The sequence below is a fragment of the Suillus subalutaceus genome (genome assembly GCF_016647625.1).
Source record: "Suillus subalutaceus strain FC151 chromosome Unknown DFJ58scaffold_130, whole genome shotgun sequence".
NCBI lineage: Eukaryota > Fungi > Basidiomycota > Agaricomycetes > Boletales > Suillaceae > Suillus > Suillus subalutaceus.
The window spans coordinates 4,179-29,434 of record NW_024540379.1 but is presented as its reverse complement, the minus strand read 5'-3'; the positions used below and the strand labels follow the sequence as shown (position 1 = coordinate 29,434).

General features: G+C 48.0%; 5 protein-coding genes across 5 annotated transcripts; 3 read left to right on the top strand and 2 right to left on the bottom strand.

Moving 5' to 3' along the window:
• Positions 1–39: 39 nt before the first annotated feature.
• Positions 40–3,161, top strand: DFJ58DRAFT_718266 (uncharacterized protein; the record flags this gene model as incomplete). Its single annotated transcript, XM_041384457.1, has 12 exons — positions 40–405; positions 462–595; positions 647–779; positions 828–968; positions 1,018–1,334; positions 1,384–1,645; positions 1,689–1,911; positions 1,965–2,108; positions 2,164–2,316; positions 2,368–2,856; positions 2,911–2,979; positions 3,085–3,161. 12 exons carry the CDS (start codon positions 40–42, stop codon positions 3,159–3,161), a joined length of 2,508 nt encoding a protein of 835 aa, XP_041239262.1.
• Positions 3,162–4,199: 1,038 nt separating this feature from the next.
• Positions 4,200–6,298, bottom strand: DFJ58DRAFT_857568 (uncharacterized protein; the record flags this gene model as incomplete). Its single annotated transcript, XM_041393949.1, has 17 exons — positions 4,200–4,479; positions 4,531–4,754; positions 4,808–4,865; positions 4,920–4,947; positions 5,006–5,065; positions 5,113–5,253; positions 5,308–5,323; positions 5,382–5,393; positions 5,447–5,477; positions 5,529–5,566; positions 5,621–5,646; positions 5,699–5,724; positions 5,781–5,798; positions 5,856–5,964; positions 6,025–6,038; positions 6,096–6,177; positions 6,234–6,298. 17 exons carry the CDS (start codon positions 6,296–6,298, stop codon positions 4,444–4,446), a joined length of 984 nt encoding a protein of 327 aa, XP_041239261.1. The 3' UTR covers positions 4,200–4,443.
• A 1,245-nt stretch (positions 6,299–7,543) lies between these two features.
• DFJ58DRAFT_666827 (AAA-domain-containing protein) lies at positions 7,544–12,225 on the bottom strand (the record flags this gene model as incomplete). The annotated part of the gene is made up of 10 exons (XM_041382583.1): positions 7,544–8,989; positions 9,044–9,577; positions 9,627–9,781; positions 9,831–10,040; positions 10,096–10,228; positions 10,282–10,736; positions 10,786–10,959; positions 11,011–11,082; positions 11,132–11,291; positions 11,350–12,225. 10 exons carry the CDS (start codon positions 12,223–12,225, stop codon positions 7,544–7,546), a joined length of 4,215 nt encoding a protein of 1,404 aa, XP_041239260.1.
• Positions 12,226–13,039: 814 nt separating this feature from the next.
• DFJ58DRAFT_84489 (uncharacterized protein) lies at positions 13,040–15,537 on the top strand. Its single transcript, XM_041393111.1, has 5 exons — positions 13,040–13,284; positions 13,341–14,436; positions 14,491–14,659; positions 14,715–14,791; positions 14,845–15,537. Exons 1-5 carry the CDS (start codon positions 13,173–13,175, stop codon positions 15,341–15,343), a joined length of 1,953 nt encoding a protein of 650 aa, XP_041239259.1. The 5' UTR covers positions 13,040–13,172; the 3' UTR covers positions 15,344–15,537.
• A 2,773-nt stretch (positions 15,538–18,310) lies between these two features.
• Positions 18,311–20,793, top strand: DFJ58DRAFT_666854 (general substrate transporter; the record flags this gene model as incomplete). The annotated part of the gene is made up of 14 exons (XM_041382585.1): positions 18,311–18,429; positions 18,482–18,524; positions 18,575–18,658; positions 18,708–18,807; positions 18,859–18,941; positions 18,994–19,052; positions 19,100–19,133; positions 19,294–19,416; positions 19,485–19,504; positions 19,556–19,808; positions 19,924–20,211; positions 20,268–20,322; positions 20,380–20,538; positions 20,597–20,793. The coding sequence occupies 14 exons, from the start codon at positions 18,311–18,313 to the stop codon at positions 20,791–20,793; spliced, it is 1,617 nt and encodes a 538-aa protein (XP_041239258.1).
• Positions 20,794–25,256: the final 4,463 nt, after the last annotated feature.

Here is a 25,256-nt window from a genome sequence, read left to right as displayed (position 1 = left end):
CCTCCAAACCATTCTTTTTTTTCCGTTTTTATGACGGACATGTCTGAGGAACAACAGGACAGTATAGTCGGTATCGAAACACCAACAGAAATCGCAGCCAACGACACCGAGTATATTGGAGACAAGACTCAGCCAACCGAAGAGATTCTGAATGCTCTGAATGCTCTCAACCAGACAACCGGTCAAAACGGACACGAACAATCTCCAGCTCAGCAAGGCAATGTCAAGCAAGATACTCCGAGTCAAGAAGCTCCGTCTGAATGGCATGTTCTGCGGGAGAAGCTGCGTGAGCAACCTCATGATCCAGACGGCTGGAACAAACTCGTCGACCTCGCCGAGGCGCGCGGTGAAATTGAACAAATAAAACAGAACTATGAAGCTCTGCTTGAAGTCTATCCCAACACGGTATGCACCTTCCAGCCTTGCACTCGACAGTCCTTAACATGTATACAAACACCAAGTCGTCCGCTCAAATTGCCTATCTCAACCATTTTCTGAGCCCCGGTCTCTTTCCGTACGCCGAAGAACTCTTCAGAAGATTCCTGAGATCCTCTCCTCTAGTCGACCTCTGGAAGTTCTATCTTACCTACGTCAGGTCAGTGTGATATGCACGCTATATTCCAGATGCATTGAACTACTTGCCCAGACGAGTTAATACATCACCGGCCAGTCGCGAAGCTGTTAGCAAAGCATATGAGTTTGCCTTGAGCCGTATAGGCCAAGACAAAGATAGCGGGGACATTTGGAGTGATTATATCCAGTTCCTTAAGGCCGGAGAGGTTTGTCATCCTCCTGCCACTTTCAGCACGCCGCTAACGCCTGTACAGACAACTACAACATGGGAGGAACAGCAAAAAATGGATTCACTGCGCAAGGTTTACCATCGTGCCGTTCAAATTCCTCTTGAAAATGTCGAGAGGCTCTGGTCAGAACTGGAGACTTTCGAAAATAGCCTCAACAAGATAACGGTAGTTGACTTGGCTAATGTGACATGATGTGATATTAATGGTGGTACAGGCCAAGAAGTTCATGTCAGATCTATCTCCATCATACATGCAAGCTCGTACAGTGCTTCGTCAGCTCCAACGGCACCTAGGACCGCTGTTCCCTCCGCCGCCAGCTTCTTCGTCGACACGACCGCATTTATATCTTCCTCCTACTCCTACGTTCAATGCAGCTGAAAGGGCACTTGTCGGGGCTTGGAAAACTTACTTGAAGTGGGAAGAGAGCAACCCACTCGAATTTGAGGACAAGGATAAAGCAACCCTTATTTCACGTATACAGGGTGTGTATCGCAAAGCTGCTATACGAATGAGGTTTTATGCGGAAATATGGTTTGTCTCCAATTTTAACTCTGTCATGGATAGCTTATCGTCTGTACAGGTATATGTCTTTCGTGTGGACAAACAGCATGGGTAAGCCGGAAGAGGCGCTGAATATCCTCAAATCTGGCATGGAGGCCAATCCTACCAGCTTCCTCCTCCACTTTGCATACTGTGAGCTGCAAGAGTCCCGCAAGGAACACGCTGAGGTCACTGCGACGTTCGACAAGTTCCTTGACGTCTTGCGTGCTGAGTTGGATGAGCTCGAAAATCGTGTTAATTCCGCCAACTCGTCTTTTACGTCTGATGGCTCCGGTCGTACCGTGCCTACGAGTGCTCCAGCTGGGAATGGTTCAGGGTCGTTAGAAGCGGGGAACGATCTCCAATACTTCTTCCTTTGCCACTCAGGCTTCCGATGAGAAGCCTCCAAAAGTCAAAGAGCTCTCCGACCGAAGACAAGAATATGGTGTTGTTTGGATCATGTACATTCGGTTTGCACGACGTGCTCTCGACCTCAAGGCTTTCCGTTCAGTTTTTGCGAAAGCTAGGCGTGACCGATGGACACCATGGGAGGTGTATGAAGCCGCTGGTACGTTGATGGCCCGAGAGTTAGAGCCGCAGATAATGATGGTCCCTCTTCAGCTTTAATGGAATACCACTGCAACAAAGATGGTGGTACCGGCGTGGCATCGCGTATCTTTGAGAAAGGTTTGGAAACTTATGGTGACGAGATTGAGTTTGTTCTGAGATATCTTGGGTTTTTGATATCCGTGAACGACGAGAACAGTTGAGTTCCATTTTCTTTACTTGTTGTTCGGCCACTCACTGTTTTCTTGCCTAGATGCTCGAGCTCTTTTTGAACGGGTTATCACAGCTTTCCCGCCTGAACGTGCTCGTCCTCTATGGGAAAGGTGGGCTCGTTATGAGTACCAGTATGGTGATCTTGAGGCAGCACAGAAACTTGAAAAGAGAATAGCTGAAGTTTATCCCTCGGGTACGTGCACGCATACTTCATTTAGGATGTCGAGCTCACAGTTCTCTCAAGATCCGCCCATCAAACGGTTTGCTCAACGACATACATATCTGGGAACTGATGCCATTGCAGCACGGGATCTTGGGTTTGCCATGGCAGCTCGTCAGCCTGCCGCGTTGGGTTCAGCTAGCACCTCGAATTCTATTGAAAAGCGAACAGACTCTTTGTTCTCCTTGACGTCAGCTTCGCATATGGCCGCCCAACCGCCCACAAAGAGAGCCTCATCTCCGGACTACAAGAGACGCGAGGGATCTGCTAGACCCGACTTTGGCCCCCCTAGCAAGCGACAGAGGCCATCATCTCCTCCGCCTCGCGACCGTGACCGAGAGAGGTGGGAGGGTCCTCCTAGAAGGCGATTCGGAAGCCCTGCAGGCTGGGAAAGAGAGCGAGACAGAGAACTGCAGCATGTTAAAAAAGAACGCGAAGATGACAAGCCGTCTACTTTGCCCACTGTTATCTCGTGGTTTGTTGGACAGCTACCTAGCCCAGCTTCCTTTGATGGTCCGTCACTATTTTCTAAAAACTGAGAAATCCCTGATGTGAAAATTTTTATAGGCCCCGTGTTCCGAACTGATGATCTGATGATGTTGTTACGCAATGCTGTGATTCCTAGTGCTACCAGACGTGCTACCCCCCGCCACCTACGCCACTCCCGCCGGCGCTCCTGCTGCCCGTACTGGTGCGTATACTGATTAATTTCAGTGGACATATCTTCTAATTTATGCACAGGCGGTGGTCGACCACCTCCGGATTATGGACCATACCAAGGACCTGGGGGAGGGACTCGCGGTGGTCGCCGTTATTAGTTTTATTTCGACGTGCTTAAAATCTAACCCGTGGTTTTTCGTAATTGTTGCCTTCCCTGTATCTTCTTTATAATCATATTGCAAGTCCAGTGATTCCGCAACACTCTCACCATCATGTCGCTTGGAATCCATCTCTGACACTTCATCTTGATCCCATCTCTTACACCAATAGACCACCTCTCTCGTCATAACCCACTGATTAATTGGTCCTCCTGCAGATCAAACGCTTTTCAACACGACTTGTTCTTCATCTTGCCAAGTGCAGCCTCCTTTGCCTGAAACTATTGGGGACCCAACGGCAGTCCTAGATGATGGCGATTCCACTCATTGACACTCACGCAGATCAATGCTTGAGATGTGCGCTGCTTCCCGTCTTCCTCGGAATCTCCCGAATGCGATTCTGGCGAGGAGGCAGCGAGGATGGACCAGAACTTTTCATCATGCAGTTCATACCGCAGTCTCTTAATTTCGTTAACATGTTTCAACGGGTATGTCCGTGTCGAGCTCAGGGAGCATGTTCTCGATGTATGCCGGCAATGACGCCATCCGGTGACCTCGTGTATCACAAGCTTCTAGATTCAGATTCCTCCATATTTCGGTGGCAGTATTGCACTTATACACGTGTATGTACCATCTTTCCATCACTGATATTGTTCAGGATGAGGAACTGAGCATGTAAGTCATTTCGTTTCCATGTGTCAGTCGTGATTTTATATTCTGGGCTGGGTTTTGGGACTTGCCCCTTCAACGTACGACTCGTGTGATGCGATTCTTCCACTAGTTTCTTGCCTTGGAGTATCTCCATCTTTTGTGAGGAGACTATGCTAATACTGATCTCGTTCGTCTTTCCTTTGTTACCTGACATAGTATGTATGTATAACGACTGTTGGTAGCATGCATATGCATCAGGTCGACAAGAAATAGGGGTAAGGAAGATCGACTCGCCTGGAGGCAGCCTGCATGCGCGAAGTATATGCTGTGCACCTTTTATATATATATCCATTTTTTGTCATTGAGAGTAAGACTCTATGTAGGACAGTACTACTGTGCACCTTGACATCGAGTCTTCGACCTACCGTCCTCGGCTTTGCTTATTTAGAGAAGGATGATCCTTGGATTCAATTCTAGCTAATCTATCACCGGGATATAAGCATGAATGACGTGTAAACTGGACTAACAAATGCTAGAACCGAACAAGTACGTCTGGCTAAACATTTCACAATATGGTCTACCATAGCAAGCTCACGAAAGAGTTCCCAATAGAAAGACTCCCATCTTACATCTATACAACCACCGCAGTAGAATGTGCATATCCCGTCTGAAATTTACATTAGCCAACACACAAACTAAAAGTCATCTTGGAACGAACCACAGCAGGAGAGTAATAAGTCGGGTGTTCCAGGGCGGTGTCAGACATCTGGAATCTGTCCATTTTGGATGTTCGGGGAGATCTGTCTTGTAGTTCATGTGAAATGTTGACTTGCACATCTGGGCGGTAGACGTGTGGGGGTCGGTTTTGTGAACTGTGTGGGCTTCCATCCGACCCTAGGTAATGACGCGCGTTCAGTAGAGCCATATAGGAGTTCACGTATACTAGGTGCATCAAATAAGCTTTCTGTATGTGATAGGAAATTAGTAAAGCGTACATTTGGACAGTAGAAATTCAATTCCAAGGAAGACGAAGTTGTTTGGCATTGCTGCGTCCTATAGTAGGCAATAATAAGCCACATGGTGTGATTGACTCATCAGGATTCTCACCGTAATGATGCACGCCATCGAGCACATGCTTCAGAAAGTGGGGTATCAGTGGCAGGCTGGTGAAAGGATAATAACGAGACACGTACCTCGTCAAGCATCCTGTATTGATAATGTCTCTTACGAGTGTCCGAAGAGTTATATCCGTTCTACGATACTATTAGCCAGAGGAACAAAACATCAGGGAAAGTCATACTTAGTGAACCCCGTCCTGGAAGAGATAAGAAGGTAACACAATGAAGAGGCGATGAGAAAGTCAATCAGAGTCATTGCACTTAAACTCAGGTAGATGGACCACCGGATCTTGGACAGGTCCGAAAATAGGTGGGACTTGAATCTAGATCAATGTGTTCGATGAGAAAGCAACAGGTGCAGCGAGTGATTGATTTACACAGCCCAGGCCAGGACTAATGAATGGGGATAGAGGTCAGTAATAGATCAACAGAATTTCGCATTTTACTTCACCGAATCCAATACCTGCGATACAGATAGTTTAATGTCAGTCAAAATGTTTGCAACGCAATCTATACACTTGCCCGATGCAAGGACGATGATAACCGTCTTATGGTCGTTTCAGGGTGAGAGAAAACAAGCTATAACATGAGCACTTACCATGAAGACAGGCAAAATTCTTGTCCTCCCTTTGCTAACTAAGACAATCAGGTGAGCACATCGGTGTCATTGTAGTCCACACAGATGCATACTTATCCATATACGCTGTATGTATAGGCTATATGTAAGTGTATCAGCAAATAAAAACCATTGGCAGAAGTAACACTTACCTGTGCACGCTATACACAATAAATACCTGAAAAACAATGAAACGGTGAAGTATATTACGCAGCATTGCTTGTTCTAACTTACGTCGACGATTATCAGCGCCTACGCGTAATGAAGTTCAGAAAGTGGCAGTCCAGTATAGTTGCGATCATTGCGTACCTTGAAGCTCCACACCATCTCGAGAAGTGCGGGTGGATTTGCGTAGTTGGTGATCAGATAATAGTATATCAGATGATTCACCAAACAGACATGCAAAACATCGAGTAACCTAGCAAGTGCGATTACCAAGTCAGCCCTAGCACCGGTAACAAGCCCTAGAGACATTTACCAGAGCCAGGATACCTTAAACCATTGAGTTATAATAAGGCCTATCTCTCAGTATAGTACATAGGGACTTACGGCAAGCTTGTAGAATGTGAATCCCGAGCCCTTGCGTGACTGGAAGTAGAGAAACGCTTGGACGTTGCTCAGACCAAAAAGACTATCAAGATCAGTCGGAACTGAGTGACCCTATGATGCATTGAATATTGGACTCACATTGCGCCGATAGTACCGCCGATATAAAGCGCCCCGAAGGTACTATTCAGATCAATTTGGGACATGTTGAGTGTAGTACTAGAATACAGATCTCATAAGATAGCTACTATGAGACGATCATAAGGTCCTTCAAGTCAGCGGTTTATACCTGTTCTGGAGACGATGCTCTTACGAATGAAGAGGCTCGGCTAGGAGGGACTAGGTAGTCAGGAAAGTGTACGTAGAACCGTAAATAAGGGAGCTCACCTGAATCTTGGATTAAAAGACTGGGGGAGATTATTCGCGGGGAGGGGAATTAATACGTTGGTTGAGACGTAGAATCCAAGGTGAACGTGTATGAGGTGTGTAGCGAAGAATGATTAATTGATTGCGTATATATGTAAAAGAAAGCATCATCGAGTACGTACGGGAGTGACGTCGAGGGTCATAATATGGCCCTATGGGCCTGTTTTGACTCAAAATACACGGCCCTGACATAACCCACACCGTGTTGCACATGCAGCATCAAGGACGCGAAGAACACCATCCGCCTGTTAGAACGACCGGACTGATTTTGGTAGACAGGAAGTCCACGGGAACAGCTTCTGTGCCTTGATGTAGATGGGGTACATTGATTTGAATCACCTGTAATAGCCGAGACTGCGCAATAGCAGAATAAATACATCTATGTACACAGCCTTCATTTGTTCCGGCGTCAGCGTCACCATCATTTACAAAGGCGATCATTTTGAGACTTACTAGTGGCAAAATCATCGGAAGAGGTCTCCAGATTCGAAACAACATCATCATGACAGAGATGTGTCGCGGTTGAAGCGAACTACGTACGAAAGTCCCTCGGAGTCGTTGTACTCCCGGGCCAGTTAACAATATAAACCTCGGGGATTAATATTGTCATACGAGCATACTAAAAATATGCATCAGTACAGGACATACTTACGCGAATGATGATGCATATCAAAAGTTCACGTTGACCGACGGTTCCTTAGCCTTTTTTCCTCTTTTTTGTTTGTTGATTTTGATATTTGATCGGAGTTATCACGGTGCCGAGTGAAGGCGATAGCTAGGGGGCACTGTAACATAGTTGTCTAGTCTTCAAGTTACGCGTTACTAACTTGATGGAAGCGATTGCAACGCTTTGATGTCGAGCTCGACTCAAGACGGATCAAAATACCATGCATCTCGATTCCACGCAAGGGGGGATGTCAATATTGCAAACGCTACAAGTACTAACGATGTAAAGATACATAGAGCTGTGAAATAAAAACAATAATCTATCACATCAAATCGATAAAGTCAACACACTCCAAACTTCAAGGCGAGTCAGGATCATCACCCCCAGCAGCAAAGTCTTCCAAAAATTCTTTCAGAGTATCTTTCATCTCTCTTATGAGCTCATCACGGTCCCAGTCGGTACGGTGTCTCCAGATGCACCCAAGCGCTGCTGCACGAAGCTGTTCGAGAAGCTCGACGGAAAGCTGCCCGGTTTTAGAACATAAATCATCCTGAAGGGTCGAAAGTAGATGTTCGTCGACATGGAAGTCTGGCAAAGGAGTTGGAGTTCTTTCTATTTCCACTGGGGGTACGACCACCATGGCTTGCTCTTGTATAACGTCAGTGACAGGGGATAATGTCCGAATGGGTAGTGGAGAGGGCGTGCGGGGAGGCGGCATTAATGGGTTTAGAAGCGCGACTCCGATCGCTGGGGACAAGAAAGGAAGAGGAGGGGTACACCCATCTTGCGTGGGCACTGTCGACGGTCCTGCACCATTGAGGAGGTGTGACATCGACGTTGCTGGGAACCCGCCGTCAGGGGACATCGGATTTAAGAGCATAGGGTCAAAGCCAGCCGGTTTCCGCGGCGAAGGAGAGTCGACAGCCATCGCACTTGGATTTGACAGACCGTCCATGGCGATAGGTGCATCATAAACGGGTAACACATCACTTTCAGGAGGCGGCTGAACGTCATTTGCAAAACGCACAGCTGAACCTCTGTTCTGACCGCGAGATGCACCGATGATGTCCATCGGGTCATGGTCATCATCGCTCGTTATCGTCCGCTGACGTTTCGAGCTCCGAGGGGTGCTAGGTTCTTCTGCCTTATCGTCACCTGATTCAGGAGAACCGCTGTGGCGCTCAGTAGAACGTGCCCTTTTCAGTCGCCTTTCCAATTGTGACGGATCCGTAATAGTAATCTCCAGCTGTTGGCCATTGTGGCGAGCACTCCTGCGAGGCGCTGCCGCACCGTTCTGAGCGTCCTCTCCGGTCCGGCCCTTCCCTTTCGCCTTCTTGTACTCCTCCCTTCTCTTTCGTTCCCGCTCAGCCATCCGTTGACACTCATGCTTAAACTGAGCATCGAAGTCTTGGATGTTCACTTCAGCAGCAGTCAGCATAGCTTGTGCTCTATATAGCCTATCACCAGTAGGATCCTGATATGAGCGTGCCGCGGCATTGAAAACAATCTTGTTGATGTCGTCTAGGAAATCTTGCGGAGTGAGGTACTTGCCCTTGTACAGGTCAACGTGCATTCTCTCGAGGTCCATGTCGAATAGCTGTGGCTCTTGTGGCTGTGGTGGCGCCGGATGCTCAATTGGCTGAGGATCAGGGTGGTCGCCATTGACGATGCCGTTTGGCTGCTCCTGGATGACCGGCTCACAAACGTCGATGACATCATTTTCGGCTTGCATGGTTACGGTGGTGGTGGTAGCAATAATTTCTACTTCGTTGACCATAGGAATTGGATCGAAGTCATACTCCTCCTAAAACAGAATATCAGTGATTGCACAAGCAGTCACAATAAGATTCATACTCACCCTAGCTTTCTTGGTAAATCGTTTGAATTTGCGTTTCAGCTCTGTTAGTATAGGGCCGAGACGATATTTCAGTAATGTGATGACACGCTGGTCACTCTCTTCCTGAACAGCAAGTTCAGCAGCGGTTGGCTGACGGGGCTCAAGGGGTGGTGCAATCGGTAGCTCCTCAAGAATTCGTTTTCGGCGCTTGACACCATCTGCGAACTGATTCGGCGGTCGACGGATGTCAGCGATGATACTCGAGAAGAAGGCTTCTCGCTGAGCTTCAGTGGGACTTGGTAGTGTGAGACGATTCTCGCGGATCATACCGAACCATGAACGGACATCACGGGGTAGTGAGGAAAATGGACCGTCTACAATAGCAAGTACGAGGACGGGATCTGTAGGCGCAAGCGAATCAAGCATGGATCTGACAGTGGATCGTGCAGTTTCGGAAACCGCTGCTGACCACCCATCGAGAGAAGGAAGGTAGATAACCGAGGGCTGGTGTCTTTTAGCCTCGACGAATAGTTGAACTACAGCGGCTTCCACAGTCTGATAATGCCATCAAGAGGACGAATATGTCAGGATGAGACAAGCTTACCCGTGCTGAGTCCCCCATAAGTGTCCCCAGATCAAGAGTCTGAACATGATATCCCTCCAAATGATGGAGGGCGGCGGCTCCTAAATAGCCTTGTCCCATACCAGCAGGCCCATGGAGTACCAGTCGTGGTCGGTAGACACGTAAGGTCTCCATAGCTATGGGACAATCAGTAACTCCATTGACTAACCAACGGCCACCACTCACATTGGATGAACAGTTCCCTATCAAGGGCATTTGCCTCACTATCCTCTTCCCACATAGCTTCTTCCAAAGCAGTGCGCTTCTTGCTAACAGGAAGAACTCTGTTGATAGCGTCTTTCACCTTCTCTAAGGTGTCCGAAAGTAAAGGAGCAAGCTGAGTCGGGAGAGGTGAAGCGGATGAGGACGACGAGCGTGCAGATGACGGAACGAGCTCTAGAAATGAGGCGTCAGATATAACAACTATCTGTATTGCATAAAACAAATGTACTTTTGATGGAGATCATGAAGTCTCTGAATGTTACGCCGATGGTTTCGGGCTTAAGGAGCAGCCGGTCATTAGACTGGTATATCTGAGGATACCGCCGCTGAATAGCGTTCAAAGCCGCCTCGGTGCACAAGGCCTGTAGTATAGGTAAGTATGACGACCAGCACGCGCAGCTGTGGATTCGCATACCCGAAGATCAGCACCACCATAGCCCTTCGTGAACTTTGCAAGTCCCTTGATATTCTCAGCACCTTCTCCGTCCTTCCAGCCCTCCCAGTCCTTTGTCATGATCGTCAATATACGTTCACGAGCCTCGAGAGATGGAAGGGGAAAATAAAATTCTCTGTCGAATCGGCCAGGTCTTCGTAGAGCAGGGTCGATGGCATCTGGACGGTTGGTGGCGCCTATGACAATTACCTGGCCACGTCCGTCCATACCGTCCATCAGCGCTAGAAGCGTTGAAACAATCGAAGCATGGATCTGGTCCTGCTTCGATGACCGGACAGGTGCTAATCCATCAATTTCATCAAAGAAGATGATACTCGGTTGGCAATTGCGTGCTTCCTCGAACAGAAGACGCAGTTGGCGTTCAGCCTCACCAACCCATTTTGACAGGCAGTCAGCACCCTTGCGCATGAAGAAAGCTACCAGATTATGAGAGGTGATGTCCTGGCGGAAAGGAGTATAACTTACAGACTCCCTTGCCATTAGCCCGAGAACTCGCGGCAAGAGCACGGGCGAGAAGCGTTTTTCCTGTACCAGGAGGACCGTGGAATAGGACTCCACGAGGAGGCGTTAGATTGAACCGCTGGAAGACTTCCGGGTATAGTAGTGGAAGGAGTGTCATTTCCTTCAAAGAATGTATGTCTGTAGACAGGAGGTCAAGAACGTATGGCAACCGAATGGAAGAACACGCACGATCATCCAAGCCACCAACTTCATCGAAGGTGACATTGGTGTTTACTCCCAATGGGTCTGCATCAGCCAATGCTGCAAACGGATGAGTTTGAGAGGATTTGCAAGTGGCAACAACAATCACCTGCATCACCAATTTTACCCAGGTTCGACGGAGTGCCAGCAGCAGCAGCAAGGTCGCCTGGCAGTAAACCAGCGCCACCCGCCGAAACAGGGCCTCCGGCACCAAAAACACCGGCACCCCCAAAAGGTTTACGGGGTGTTCGAGTTGGGAAGTCGGAATCCTAGCATAAATGTGGATTAGCTGACTGCCATATGCGGCAAACAGGTATGATGACGCACCGAGTCATCGGCTGGGGCCATGCCCATCCACCTGCTCAGTTCAGCACCAGAGGCACTCCATCCTGGTCCACGCCTTCGATTGCCCCCACCTCGACCACCAGCCGGACGCGGTTTGGCTTGTTTCATCTCCTCCAGTGCTGGTGGGATGGCATAGTTGATTTTGGCACGTTGTCGTAGTGAGTATGGTCGACCATTCTCCTGCAGCTCCTGAAGATCATGTTCAACCTCGCCATCCAAATCCGCTTCACCTTCGGCATCGAGGTCGTTATCTGAGGATGTGCGTGGTGCGTCATCAAGGGAGCCATCTGCATCAGCTGAGCCGTCCGATGGCTCGTCGATATAGCCATCATCCAATTCAGCAGCGGCTTTACTTTGAGCACGCGTCAATCTCTTGGGAGGGTTGTTACCGGGCTCATAGCGCTTGGGTTGACGAGTGACACGTCCGCTAGAAGTTGTAGGAGGGGGTGGGGGATTCTTGTTCCTATTACGAAGGACACGACGATTACTTATTATGTCGTCATTGATGGAACTGCGTTTGCTGGAAGAGCGCGTTTTTCGACGTGGTTGATCGTCACCTTCATCATCACCATCCATCGCGTCGATATGAGAATTGACGAGTTCGACATCTTCATCATCTCGGAATATCTTGTTGACCTCGTCATCACTCGACTCGCGATATTGGGTTAGCTTGACCGTGCGACCTCTCTGGGACTTGACGAAGGTAGCAGGGGGAGGAGATTCTGGTGATTCCGCGGAGACTGGTGGGTGGTCGTCCTCATCCATCACGGACTTATCACTTTCGAGGTACTCTGAACTGGATTGAGAGGATCTGCGGTTTCTGGTTGAACGACGCGGAACATCGATACCTTGAGTCATTAGAGCTGGTGGTAGCTTAACAATTGGAGGAATCTTAATGGTGAGTTTTGGTACAACTGGCGGTGGCTCTTCGTGGGGCGATGGCAAGTAGAGTGATTCAGATGGTTCTACTGAATGAAAGTCCTGCTGAGGAAGTGGTGGATCGGGATCTTGCATAGACAAATGTCACAGCGCAAAATCGCGAAAAAGGAGCGCAATAGGAGTGCGCAAGAGAGACTTGACGTCTACGATGACTGGTTGATTATTTCTTGGTCGATTTTTCGATGAAAATTGGATGAAACAAGCGAGGACGTTGGCAGAAGCACTGACACCACCTTTGTTTGGAGGTGGCTATTGCCTGCTATTGATTGTTTGGCTTTGTTTGTGTTTGATGGCGCGTGGTGACCATGTTGCTCCGAAGTTGGTGCCCTCCCCATTTCCCCCTCCCCTTCAACAGGCCAATCCTTTCAAAACGACCAAGTTTCTCCACTTGAAAACCATAAATTCTCTGCGATCTTGGTAGTCTTGAATATCCATGCGGAAAACCACGAATTTGAGCAGAAAAAAAGGAAAAAATAAGGCTAGATGAGGACTTTTAGTTGAAGTGGATGAGACGACGTGGTGGAAGTTCCAAGGGAAGAAGTGCTCAGTTTTTGTCGTCAATGTTGCTGTTTGCATCCCTCCAGCTTGCTGAAGGCTCATGACGTAAACGGCAATTCGCGTCCCGTGATCTTGTCACACATGTGACCGGGCTTACCTTTGATGCTGATCAAAGCAACCCAAAAAAGGTGCAGGTATTCGTTTCCACACAGACTGTCAAGCAAGCCCTTCAAGGCGAGTTTACGGCAACAGGCTAACCTATGACATTTAAAGCGATAGTCCGCAGAAGTGCTTTCTAGTTAATTTCTCCCATCTGTCTCTCACGTATTCACGACCTGTAACGACTTCACAAGTTTTTTTTTAACTTAATGAACAACACTTTTCCATACTCTGAAGCTCGAGCTTCGTTATCTGAGCGAGCAATCACCCTGCAGGACGCGCTGTCACCTGATATCCGACCCGAGACATTCCCATCTCATGGTGCGCCTTTGTACTTTCAGCCACTCCAAAGTCCTTAAATTTATTTGAAATTTTAGTCGCAAGATCTAGCAGTGATTCACAGCTTACTAGCTCAGACAAGCTATCCGCGCTCCCCGACTCTTCTTTGACGCGTCCCCGTATCGTAAGGGTGGAGCGTCAGAGCATCCAAGCTTCACAATCAGTTCCTTCCCTGGGAAATTTTATGGGCCATCCTGATACTTCCACTCCTGACCATGACATGCCCAAGGCAACCATTACCATTCCAGAGGGTTCCATCGGCAAGGGCAGTCCATTTCAACGCGTCTCTTTCGAGAGTGGCCCTTCTCGCATACCATCCCCTCCCAGTAATAATTCTCGTTCAGGGAATAACGTACACCATCCCTTACTTCGCGACGGCGGCGCTCTGCCCTCAAGGTCACCGCTGATCGAGTCAGCACTATCTCGGTTTCGCCGCCCAAGCGACCCCCCTCGACCATCCTCAGCCATGCGCGCGGGTGCTCAAACACCCAGGAAGGGTAGTTACGAATCTCCTTCCGCGTCACAATCTCGAGCTGCATCTCCCATGCGCATGTTCGCATCATGGACCGGCTTTCATCGTAAGGAAACCCGCGAAGAACCATTCGTCCCTCAGAACCCCTTCCAAAGGCGAAACCCGTTACGCAGATTTTCTATCGGTAGCCCTGAAATCCACAATGATCAAAGCTTTGATCCCAACTGCGAGGATTCGCTTAAGCAATGTCTACCCCGTCCAATAACATGTTCCCCATTAAAGTCTTCGCGAAGATTTCTCCGCTCCTCTCGTTATTTTTTAATGGATACTCTCCCTCGGCAAATCTACCTACATTTACTGTTTCGCCTTCCCTCTCTTTATTTTTCACGCATCGCTCGTATTTATGAGGATGCAGAGCTCAGTCGCCCGGACATTCAACGATTGGTTGATGCCTGTGCGCCCCAACTGCAGAACCACAACTCCAGCCACGTACCGCCAGGAGCCCACTACCACCCCCAGCCTACTCTCCCTTTAGCAGATGAATGGACCATCGCCAACGTCTCCCCAGCTCTCATCCGATTCAAGCATTCCTGGGAGGCGTTTATCGACTCCCTGCTCCGAGAGTGGAAGACCCTAAACCTTGTCTCCGCTTTATTGCTTTCGTAAGTTACTACCGTTGCTTTACGTTCGGAGGTTGTTAAATGCCCCTCCTACAGTGCCATATTATCCATGTTTCAGAATGTCGTGATGGCTCAGGATCCTGTGATTCGCACAGCAGCGCTACTTTCGCTGACGTCCGCATTGATGAGCCTAACTTTCGGCTGTATCTACATCGTCCGCTTTGGCACCATGAGAAGTATGTATAAAGCTACCCGATGGGCTGAGGTACGTGGCGCGTGGCGCTGCTGTCCATTGACGCAAGCTCACAGCAACCCCACAGGAAGCACGTAAAACGACAACATTCATTTGGTGGAATGTGTGGGTCCTATTAGCGATGCCTGCAGTATGGCTTGCCTGGTTTGTCCTTGCCGCTCCCATCGCATTCTCACACCCTCACATGTACTTTTTAGGTCTATGTTCTTTTTCATCGTTGCCATTCTCTCCTTCGTGTGGCGCTCTGATTCTTCAGCAGACAACCCCAGCCCCGCACCGCTCTCCCCATACGCCATACTGGGCCCACGCATCGCCATCACGTCCCTATTCATAGTCGGGTTAATCGACTTCATGTTGATCATCAAGACACTGCATAACTACGCACGCACCCGGGATGTAGATGGTGAAATGCAGTTACTGGGCACTGATGATTCGTCACGCGCACGGCCTTCTGCTGACCGTGAACGGGAGGACCGAGGGAGACGGGCAGGACATCTGTCAAGAGGCAGAGCGCGCTTCACGGGAGAAGGGCGTGGGCGTCTTGATAGGGATCGTCCGGATGGTGGCGCGCTGTCAGCCGTCACAGGTCTCGGCCTTACCAACCTTGATGACGCTCTGCATTCTAGTCCCCGTAGCTCCAACGAGTTATCGCGGGAGAAGGACAAGACTATGGTGATTGTGGCTACCAATGATTGAATGGCATTGTGTGCTTAATATGGACTCTCACAACGATACATCTGCTGATCCTTCCGCGTGCAGTTGGGCGGTACAGACATTGTATGACTATTGACTTACTTGACCACTCTTTTGTGTACTTTACGTGTAAGTAGTCTTGTAAAGGAAGATCATTCAAAGCATTATTGGATTGTTTAGTCAGGCACGTTGGAGACAAGTTACACCATAAAGAAATGATACACCAAATCTGAGATCAAGTCAGGTAAGCTACAGATAACGAGACAAAACAAGGAAACTCCATCAGAACCACAGCAGTATCAGGAACAATAAGGTGGATGGGGAAGCATATGCAATAGTGAGGCAGTGCCAAAAAAAATCATCTGATAAAGATCAACCAACGTGCAATGCATGTCATACGGCGTCTACCGTGGAAAATAAAGGCGCGGTAATCGTGATGTTGTAGAGTACAAAGCAGTGACACGTTCGGACAGCTTCTGAAACTAACCACAGGATCAATGTCAATCGCGTGGATGAAAGATGCTACTCACGCAACAATCATCTGCGAGAACCTGATCTGCCGTTATAATTCGGCGGAGGATGTTGGAAATTGGGGGGCTGACGCTGACCTCCCGTGTGATTCGGCCGGGAAGGATAATCAAAGGGTGTATAGGCATTGGTGAGGAGCGTTGCTGCACCACATCCAATAAAATGGGTGGCGAGATCAAGGCCGGGTGGGAGAATTTCGTGACAGCGCGGGCAATCAAGCACCGTTTGTCCAGACGATTGCATGGCACCGACAGGGGGAGGGATACACCCACCTGTCCTCGTCGGTGGAGGAGACTGTGCGTACCCGCCACCGGACGAGGGAAGCGAAAAAGATGTGTGGTGCGAAGAGACCTGAGAGTGCCCACGTCTGTTGCTAACGTCGGAGTTTGCAGCGGGAGTGAAGTAAGACATAGTGATGCAAGATTGTTTGAGGATGAAGGCTGAAGAAATTTGACAGGAGAAAGGGGTTTTATATGGTAATGCACTGCTGTGGCGGAGGATAGGCTTTGCTTTAACAATGTGGGGATCTTGAGATCGGGCTGCGGTGTCCAAGGTTACCTACAAACACGAGGCTGCCAAGTTACAGAACAAAGTGGATAGGGAAACGCCACAATGCAACATACCGATACATGAGGGGGGCAGACAAGCTGGTCTTAACCCCGGTGGGAGGGCAGAACTCAACTTTGTTCGAATTTGGACCTTGGAACGGGGCCATATTTGCGATCCTTTCCTTCCACGATCGACTGATTTCGATTAATAAATAACCGAGAATCCTATTATCTATGAAGGTGCCGTTATTCCTAATCATTTGAGAATAATCCCCACCTTGTGCGCCTGCACCCGTAATAATTTGCCGAGATGAGATGTTGGAATGGGCTATTGTGATGCCTGATCATCCGCAGAGTCCGAAATAGGTCAGCGATAGGAGCATAATTGCCGACATATTCTAAAATTGCAAGAATCACGGTCAAGACTCAATTGAGCCCGCCAACTGGCAGAAGAACTTCGATGACTGATGACCCCAAAAAGTATAATAAAGGAGATTCTTTTCGAAAAACGGGTGACTCAATTTGAATCATTTCCGTGGAAGTTGGGTGAACTAGTGTTGCGGGCGCCGCTGGCCTTAGAACGAGGTTAATTGATGTCTCTTACCATGGGCGTAAATGTATTCCAGGAGGATTAGGAAATCGGAAATAACGAGGTAAGAGTAATAGTATCGACGGTTGTGGCGACGGTGACTATTGAACCCAAGTTGGGTCACTTGGTCGACGGGCAGTCGGGTATTCCGGTGGGGCGTTGGTCCTATCCTAGTACACCCCTCGCTCATCATGTACAACAACGGTTGAACAACCTGTGGTAACTTTGCGGTCGCCGATCCTCGTGTGCTTATTGGATTTGTCTTGGAAGACAAATTATGTATCCCTCCGATGGTAGGTGAAAAGACATGAACTATGATTATCGAACAAGAAACAAACGCGCAAAAAATAATGCTGCGGGGGTCCGTTCATATGATTCACCGATGTCATGAAAGTTAATGATCATCATCGGGGTGGTCATCGGACGGCCGTTATCGGACAGTGCCGATCCTCCGGCAAGGGCCGACGGCACTTTGCGTAGGAGCGTTGAGAACGTTCAACGATGAGCGTTAGATAATTACAAACGTAGAGACTGCTTTCTCGGTATGCAGAACTAGCAGGTCCTCCTCCTGTCATTGTCCGGGGAGTCTGAACTTGGTCCCCACACATCATGAGATCAGGGCCAAGCAAGGCCCATCTGCTGTAAGTCCACCTAGTACTTCTGTCATACATACCGATCTAACTGATCTCCGTCAAGTATTATTACATCTATCACACTATTGCCATTGAATAATTTGCGTGTAAATCGAGAACTCTTCTCTGCTCGTATCTTCGAATTGTCGAGGACCTCATGAGTCTGTCGTTGATCGCCAATAATATTCCCCGCTTTCACACCTTCATCATGATGTGTCGTTGGACATGTTCCCATATTGCATTAACAAGCACATTTCAACAACCTATCTTTATCCAACATACGTATCACGAGCCATGATATAGATATTGCAAAAACGGCGTGACCGGGAGCTTCTTATAGAAAATACTTACATTCCTCAGGACGTCGTCACCACTCTGCGTAACAGAGTCCGACCCGTACAATGCAATCTTGGACATTATCTCCCATCGTGGGTGTCAGAAATATCATATTGCGGCTTGCATCCCGATTCCCGAAGGTCATCCTGGGGTCGCAGTAGACATACCCCCATGACCATCTATGTCAGGATCGAAGTTAGAAGCCACCCAGGTATTTAAATCTCGTCATCTGAAAAGAAAGAATCAATACCCACGCAGTACTATGTCTCTCCCTTCAGGTGACCAGGAGAAACATCAGCCGTCTGTCGCAGAAAACACTGATCTTCACCATGAGCGGATGAAACAACAATTCGACTTGGATCCAGCAGATATCGCTGCTTATGCCCCGTTGTTGCGTGGTCGTAAGCTAACGGCTGCAGTGGCGTTTGTAGCAGGAACCGGGTTCACACTCTTTGGGTGCGTTAAGGAGTAGCTAATAATTGAAAATTCTCGTCATTTTGTGATTCAGGTATGACCAAGGTGTCATGTCGTCACTAATTACGGGCAATCAGGTAACGACATGTTCTGTCGCTTGCATGCGAATATATACTCATCCTATAAGTTTGAGGCTACCTTCCCTGAAGTCGTAGTGGAGGTCAGCCACCCCAATCACGCCACTCTTCAAAGCTTCACAATCGCCATTTACGTATGTCGTCACCTTTTTGTATATCATCTTTTGTGCTCATAACGTGCAGGAAGTAGGCTGTCTCTTTGGTGCCCTGTCCAATCTTTGGGTGGGAGACAGGCTCGGTCGTCGAAGGACGATTGTTGTAGGAGGTGGCATAATGATAGTCGGTAACCGAGCTGTCTGTGGCCCGTTAAGAGCACGTGCTGAGTTCCTTACAGGGGCAATTCTGCAAACCACTGCGTTTTCTTTTTCAGACTTGATTTTTGCTCGTATCTTCACAGGCTACGGAAACGGTCTGATAGTCAGTGATGTGCCAACTCGTGTCCAAAGTCCTGCTGAAAACAAGTTTGTAGACATCGACGGTGCCAACATATCATGCGGAGCTCTCCCCATCCGCAAAGAGGGGCCGAATGTACGTTGATAATAGCATTAGAATGAAAAGACCCAGATTTTTTCCAGGATAATGATGGAGGGGACTTTGATTGTGGTTGGAGTAACCATTGCGTGAGTGTGCTTTGCATCGATCTTTCTGGAATTGACGACTGGCTTGCAGTTATGTGTGCGAATCATTATTTTATTAGTTCATCGTTGCTGACAACTTTCTTTAGTTAGTTGATTTAGCGTTGTATGTTTCAGTTTCATCACCAATTAAGCTTGATCTAGCCAATGACAACGATCAAATCAGATTCTTCGTGAATTGGTCCTCTGCTCAGTGGAGAGTTCCGATAGCACTGCAGTTGGTATTTGAAATCATTATGGTGACATGCATCGGATTCGTGAGCTTACTTTCTCCCCAAACTGTACATACTTGTACTAACATATTCGATTTGGTACACTACGCAAGCTTCCCGAGTCACCGAGGTGGTGAGTTCTCGTCATTCTCCATAATTTTCGTGAAACTGATCAGAAACCCAGGTTGGTGAAGCGTGGTCGCAATGCAGAAGCAATGGCCGTTATATCCGCAATGGAAGACAAACCTCCCACCGATCCAGAAGTTCAGCGCACTTACTACGGTATTCGTGAAGCTGTTGCTGTCGAAACATCTAGTCAAGGTTCACTACGTGAACTCACTACTGGGGGTCGCAGCCAAAATTTCAGGCGAACAGTCATTGCTGTAGTATTTATGATTATGCAGCAGCTGACTGGCATCAACCTCGTTACCTTGTGGGTATTTCAATCCCCTGATGGCGACCTGCTGTGATCTAAAAATTCATTTATGTCAACAGTTATGCTGTATGTCATGCGCCCACGTGATCTGCTGCGACAATACTGATATCATGCAGACTATTGTATTCCAGCGTCTCGGTCTCTCCGACGTCAACGCACGGATTACCTCTGTGGCAAACGGCGCAGAATACGTTCTTGCTTCTATTGCTGCTTATTATGCTATAGACTATGTTAGCCGGCGCCAGCTCATGCTGATTGGAGCCATCGGTCAATGCATCGTGATGCTGCTCTTGGCTGTATTAGGATATATCAACAATACACCAGCGCAGATCGTGAGCGTAGTCCTCTTATTCGGCTTCAATACGTTCTTTGCTTTTGGGTGGCTTGGTCTGGCCTGGTTATACGTCAGTACAGCAACGGCTGCTTTGATCTTTTCGCTGATCTGATCTTTTTATTCCAGTGCGCTGAGATTGCCGGGCTCAGAACCCGAGCGCCGACAAATGCGCTAAGCACGGGTCTGTCAATCTCGTACGCCAAGACATGGAGACAAACTACTTACCTATTTTTTCCAGCGTCAAACTGGACTTTCAACTTTGTCGTGGTGATGGTTGTTGGTCCAGCTTTCAACGATATCTCCTGGCGAACCTACATCGTCTTCGCGGCCCTGAACGCAGCCATCGTTCCAGTTGTTTACTTTTTCTTCCCTGAAACTGGCGGTCGATCTTTAGAAGGTATGTTGTACACTGTCTTCTGTCCAGGACTGGCTCCTGGCTAATTCTATCCCGGAAGACCTCGACGTTGTGTTTGCGTTGGCGTACATAACTGGTGAAGATCCTGTCAAAGTCTCACTTCGGAAAGACGTTCCGCTTGCTGGATCGCAAGAGGCGGACGAGATTCTTGGGGTTAGCCCAGGCGTTCGATATCACCCTACGGAAAAACCTCCAACGCCATCCTCTTCACCCGGAAAAGCCAGAACACCGGTGTAGATGTGACGGTCGCTGCGTTGAGACTTAACAGTAAGCTGCTCATGATTCCATCATATTGGGATGTGAGCGAGCTTAACTTGTGGAATGCGTGCGGTCGCAAATTGAACGAGTTAGACTAGGGAGAGAGGCAAGTACTTGCACTTCATTATGTATATTTCGTCGCTATCAATGTCAGGACTGGACCCAGTGGTCAGCTTGAAGAAAGAAGTATGACTCGGACCAGTGACTGACAACACCGAGTTATTTTAATTTACTTAGTCAAGTTTACGGGCACGTGACCTGAATTCATCAGTTGATCATCACACTGACCTCTGACTCTGAGAGTTTCAGTGTGTTTATGTTCACCCTTGCGATGCAAGGCAAAGCCGGTTACGAGTCTGCGTCATGACTAAAGTCTTGGTGTTTTTAGGTGTTGTTCAGGTGGCTTCCGGGTTTTGACATCAACTGTTACTTGATATTACAATGAGCGCCAGTGACCTGGCAGATGCGGCTGATCGGTTGAACCCTCCCACTTCAAGTTAAGTACCAAACCTGCTGTTATTCTGACTGCACATTTCATCCTCACCCGCCGCCTGTAACGAATAACATGTTGTTTCAGGCCCTGATCTCTGAAGGATGCAATTCTGGTGAAGTATTTCATCGCTGACATTCCCGAACTCCTCATTTGCATTACAATACCTTCCCCACGCCACTACGCCAATACACTGCAACCTCTCCCGTTACGGCGGCCATCAATCACAACAATATTGAGTCTCCAGGATACCGTTTTCTAAGGTGCAACCTCTAGTGTCTGCGACATATCCCGGGCACGTTTTTCCACACTTAGCCCAAGTGCATGACAAGGTAGTCACAGTCTCTGAGCCGGGCATGGCTCATGCGCCAAGCGGACTAACAGCTGTTAATGCCAGGAGAATGATTGGCAAGAGGTCACGGTTCATCTAGATCATCAATGTCATAAGTTGGATCTACAGGTTGGCGACTGGACTCTTACCGTCGAAAAGTGCGAGTTTATAACGAGTGCAATCAAGCTGAAGCGCGGGTCTGTCTTCGTTTCGTTGTTCGTCAGCTCCACGCTCGCGCACTTTATACTCAGCTGCTGCTCGTCAAAATATTAATCCCTAAGTTAAAACTCAGCATTCATGCCAGCATCATGAAGAGCATGGAGATTTTATTATAGTAATTCTTACCACATACTCATACACATGATGGCGATGATGCACCGTTTGATTCAGCCTCGGGTTCTTTGACAGCATGACAAATGCCGGTTTGTTATGCTGCCAGTGCGCTCACTAGAGTAGGGCCGAGCGCCGGCAAAAACATTGTTCAACAAGTAGGGTTTATTGATTGCCAGTGAGAGCAAAACACAGTTAAAATATATTTGGTACATGGTCGAGTTGACACGCGACATACGCTGACATCGTGATCGTACAAGATATTACAAGATTGGCCCACGAGGATGAGACTTGCACACAATTTTTGTACAGTGGCCCATCTGCCTTGTTCCCGCTATTTTCAATATCGACTCCTCTACGTGGAGCGCGCGAATCTGGTCTGTCGTTATTGAAGTAGCTGTAATGAAGCTTGATGTGTGCAAGTTGGGCGGATAAAGTATATCGAGTATCTCGGTGTTTGCATCAAGCTCTGCCGTTTTGAGGTTCGCTTGTCTCCTTCACTGTCTCTCTACTTGCATTCCGAAAAGGGCAGGATCCCATGCAAGTCTTGACATTATGCTATTCATCGCTAGCGCAGCCCCTTTTTTGAAGTACGAGGCTACACCTGCAACGACCAGCGCCGAAACGCCGACGCATCCGATTTATGCAAAGGGCAGAACAGGCACCAGCGACTCCCGTATAACATTGCCCAAGTTGAGGCGGCACAGCGAATCTCATGAAGTCCTTCGGCTCCGCATACCATGAGAATGTGCGTGACGCCGACGTCACGGAGGGACTGAGCGAAGGTAGAACTGAGTTCATGCACGCCCAAAACCATGCTTCGTGGACGTGCACAGACGTGTAGAGTCTATAATGGGTTCAAGGACGTTGAAGAGCGTTCTGAAGGGTAAGGACTGCGGTATGATGATGAGGCACGATAATGAAGATGAATGGCACCTTGGATGTGGGAAAGGGAATAAACAGTCGAGGGATTGTGAAAGATACGCTCATCCGAGCCCTGCTTCGGACTTCCATGCTTGCTGTTTAACTCCTCACCCAAGTTACTACAAAAGTGTAAAATAACCCTAGGTTGATCATCCGTGCGCCCGCAGAAACGACGACTGCTGAGGTACTGACCTTAAATGTACTGTGACCATCTCCCGTGCCAACGATATCCACAACAAGATACGAGTCACCATCTTCGATGGCTGCTTGTAACGCACGCACCACTAAGTTTAACTTCAGTGTGTCAACAAATTCGAAGCTAGAGCGTCCCCATCATAATATAGCATCGCTCATCACTTCGCGCGAATCCTCGTGCGGCAAACGCACTTCTTGGATTTGGTTTCGGAAACGATTTGTGTACGCCTGAGTGGTGGTGGACTGGAGGGCATGAAAATCGTAGATTATGTTCGATATTACTGGTATCGAATACGGAGTGAACTTTGTCTTGTCTCGAGGGTCGTGGGATTCTGATAGTGTTTTACAGAACTCGGGAGTTTTGCCAACCGGTGCGGCAAAACTGGTTGTGCCTGGCCCACGGCAGAACTCACGCGAAAGGAGTGGCAGAACCTGGCAGAACTCTAGGGTATCCGAGACTCGCAGAGATGGAAGAGGGCGCCCCATCGCATAACTGATCAACGATAATTTCGAGCGCCTGGAACGAGTTGACAACAGCTCAAATCGCTACTACTGGAAATGTAAACATCGCGGCAACACTGATAACTCATCAGGTGCTCGAATCCAGAATCGTGACAACAACCTACCGAACCATCTCATCAAGTGCTGTAAAAATACAACTGCCCCTGTGTCAGAAACTTGATGTTACAGTTATGCAGATAACCAATGACAGGTCATTCGATCTCATGGTGAAGGTCGCACTTGGCATTGCAAAGCACTGGAAATGGGACATAATAGTGGTATTCAAAGTTTGCACCTGTGCTGAGAAAATGAGAGGCAAACGCCGGCAGCATGGCATACTTTTCAAAGTCCGTCCTGCCCTCATCAGGAAATCTAGATTTTCCCTGATTTAGCTGATATGACTGTATGACCTGACTGGTCTGATTTCAGACCTATCATAATCCCAGGTTGTCAAACTCACAGTCAGTCAGTGATATCAGACACAACATACTCTCAGTTCATCAGGACATCATGATGCTCAACCATTTGAGACACAGCAGGATATCATTGTTGCAGGATGTCTTGCTTTTCAAACATAGCAGGCTATATAGTACATTAGTCTTTCAGGACCACATGGCCCTCAAGCATATCTACACATACAGCACTACAGTTCTGCCAGGACTTCATAATCATCAGCTTCATCAGACAATGTTACGAACTAGGATAGTTCAGATGTATGGCTACTCAATAAGAGTAATCAGCCAAGGTCAGTTCAAGGCTTCGGCGTATACCGAAGTTCAGTGGTTCACTAAGACAAGTCAAAGAGAGTGTCCTTGACTTGAATCGAGTTTCAGACAGCTTAAGATTGGAGGTCTTAAGCAAAGAGAGTTCCAGGTAAAACCTAGTAAGATTAAAGTAAAGAACTACATAGTACAGAACGAGTTTATATAGTAAAAGATGGCTTGCTTTAGGGCCGGTACAATGAAGTTAGAACGAGTCAGAGATAAGGACAAGTCAGAGATAACAAGAATAGATCACCTAGCGACGGCATGATGCAATCGTGGTGTAATACAACTGGTAATAAGAGAAGTCTAGCGATGGCTTAAGATAGTGATTGTGACGTAATACAAGGTAAGAAGAGAAAATGAATAGGGGCGTACTTGACTGTAACAGACAAATCATAAACACAGATATGCAGCCTCTTTGGTCAGTCAGACACATCAGTAAGATCAAACACCCAGATACTCAGCCTATCTGATCATGCAGACACATCTGTGGCTATAGAGCCCTAGTCCAACTTGTGCTACAGTAATGCAGTAGGTCAGAGTTTTCATGATAGCTGCTCCTATATGATGTCAGATCATACAGCTTTGCCAAAGCAGTATTGCAGTTCAGTCCTTCCGCTGATCAGGTCATGTAGTGTATCAGCTTTATCCTTCTTTCATGGTCCCAGCCATTCAGAGGGTCACGGGTCTCAGAATCTCAACCCACACCCATACTACCCACTGGTACCCTTACCCGTGACCTGTCATGGGTCACCTGTACCTGTGCAGATGTCTACTGCTAGATCATAAAATAAGTACTAGTATTTCAGTAAAAATCATATGGCATAGTCTTATTTTACAAAGGGTCAAGAAGTCAAAGGGAATTCTACCCTAGTACTATACAAAGTAGTAGTAGTACAATATCAGA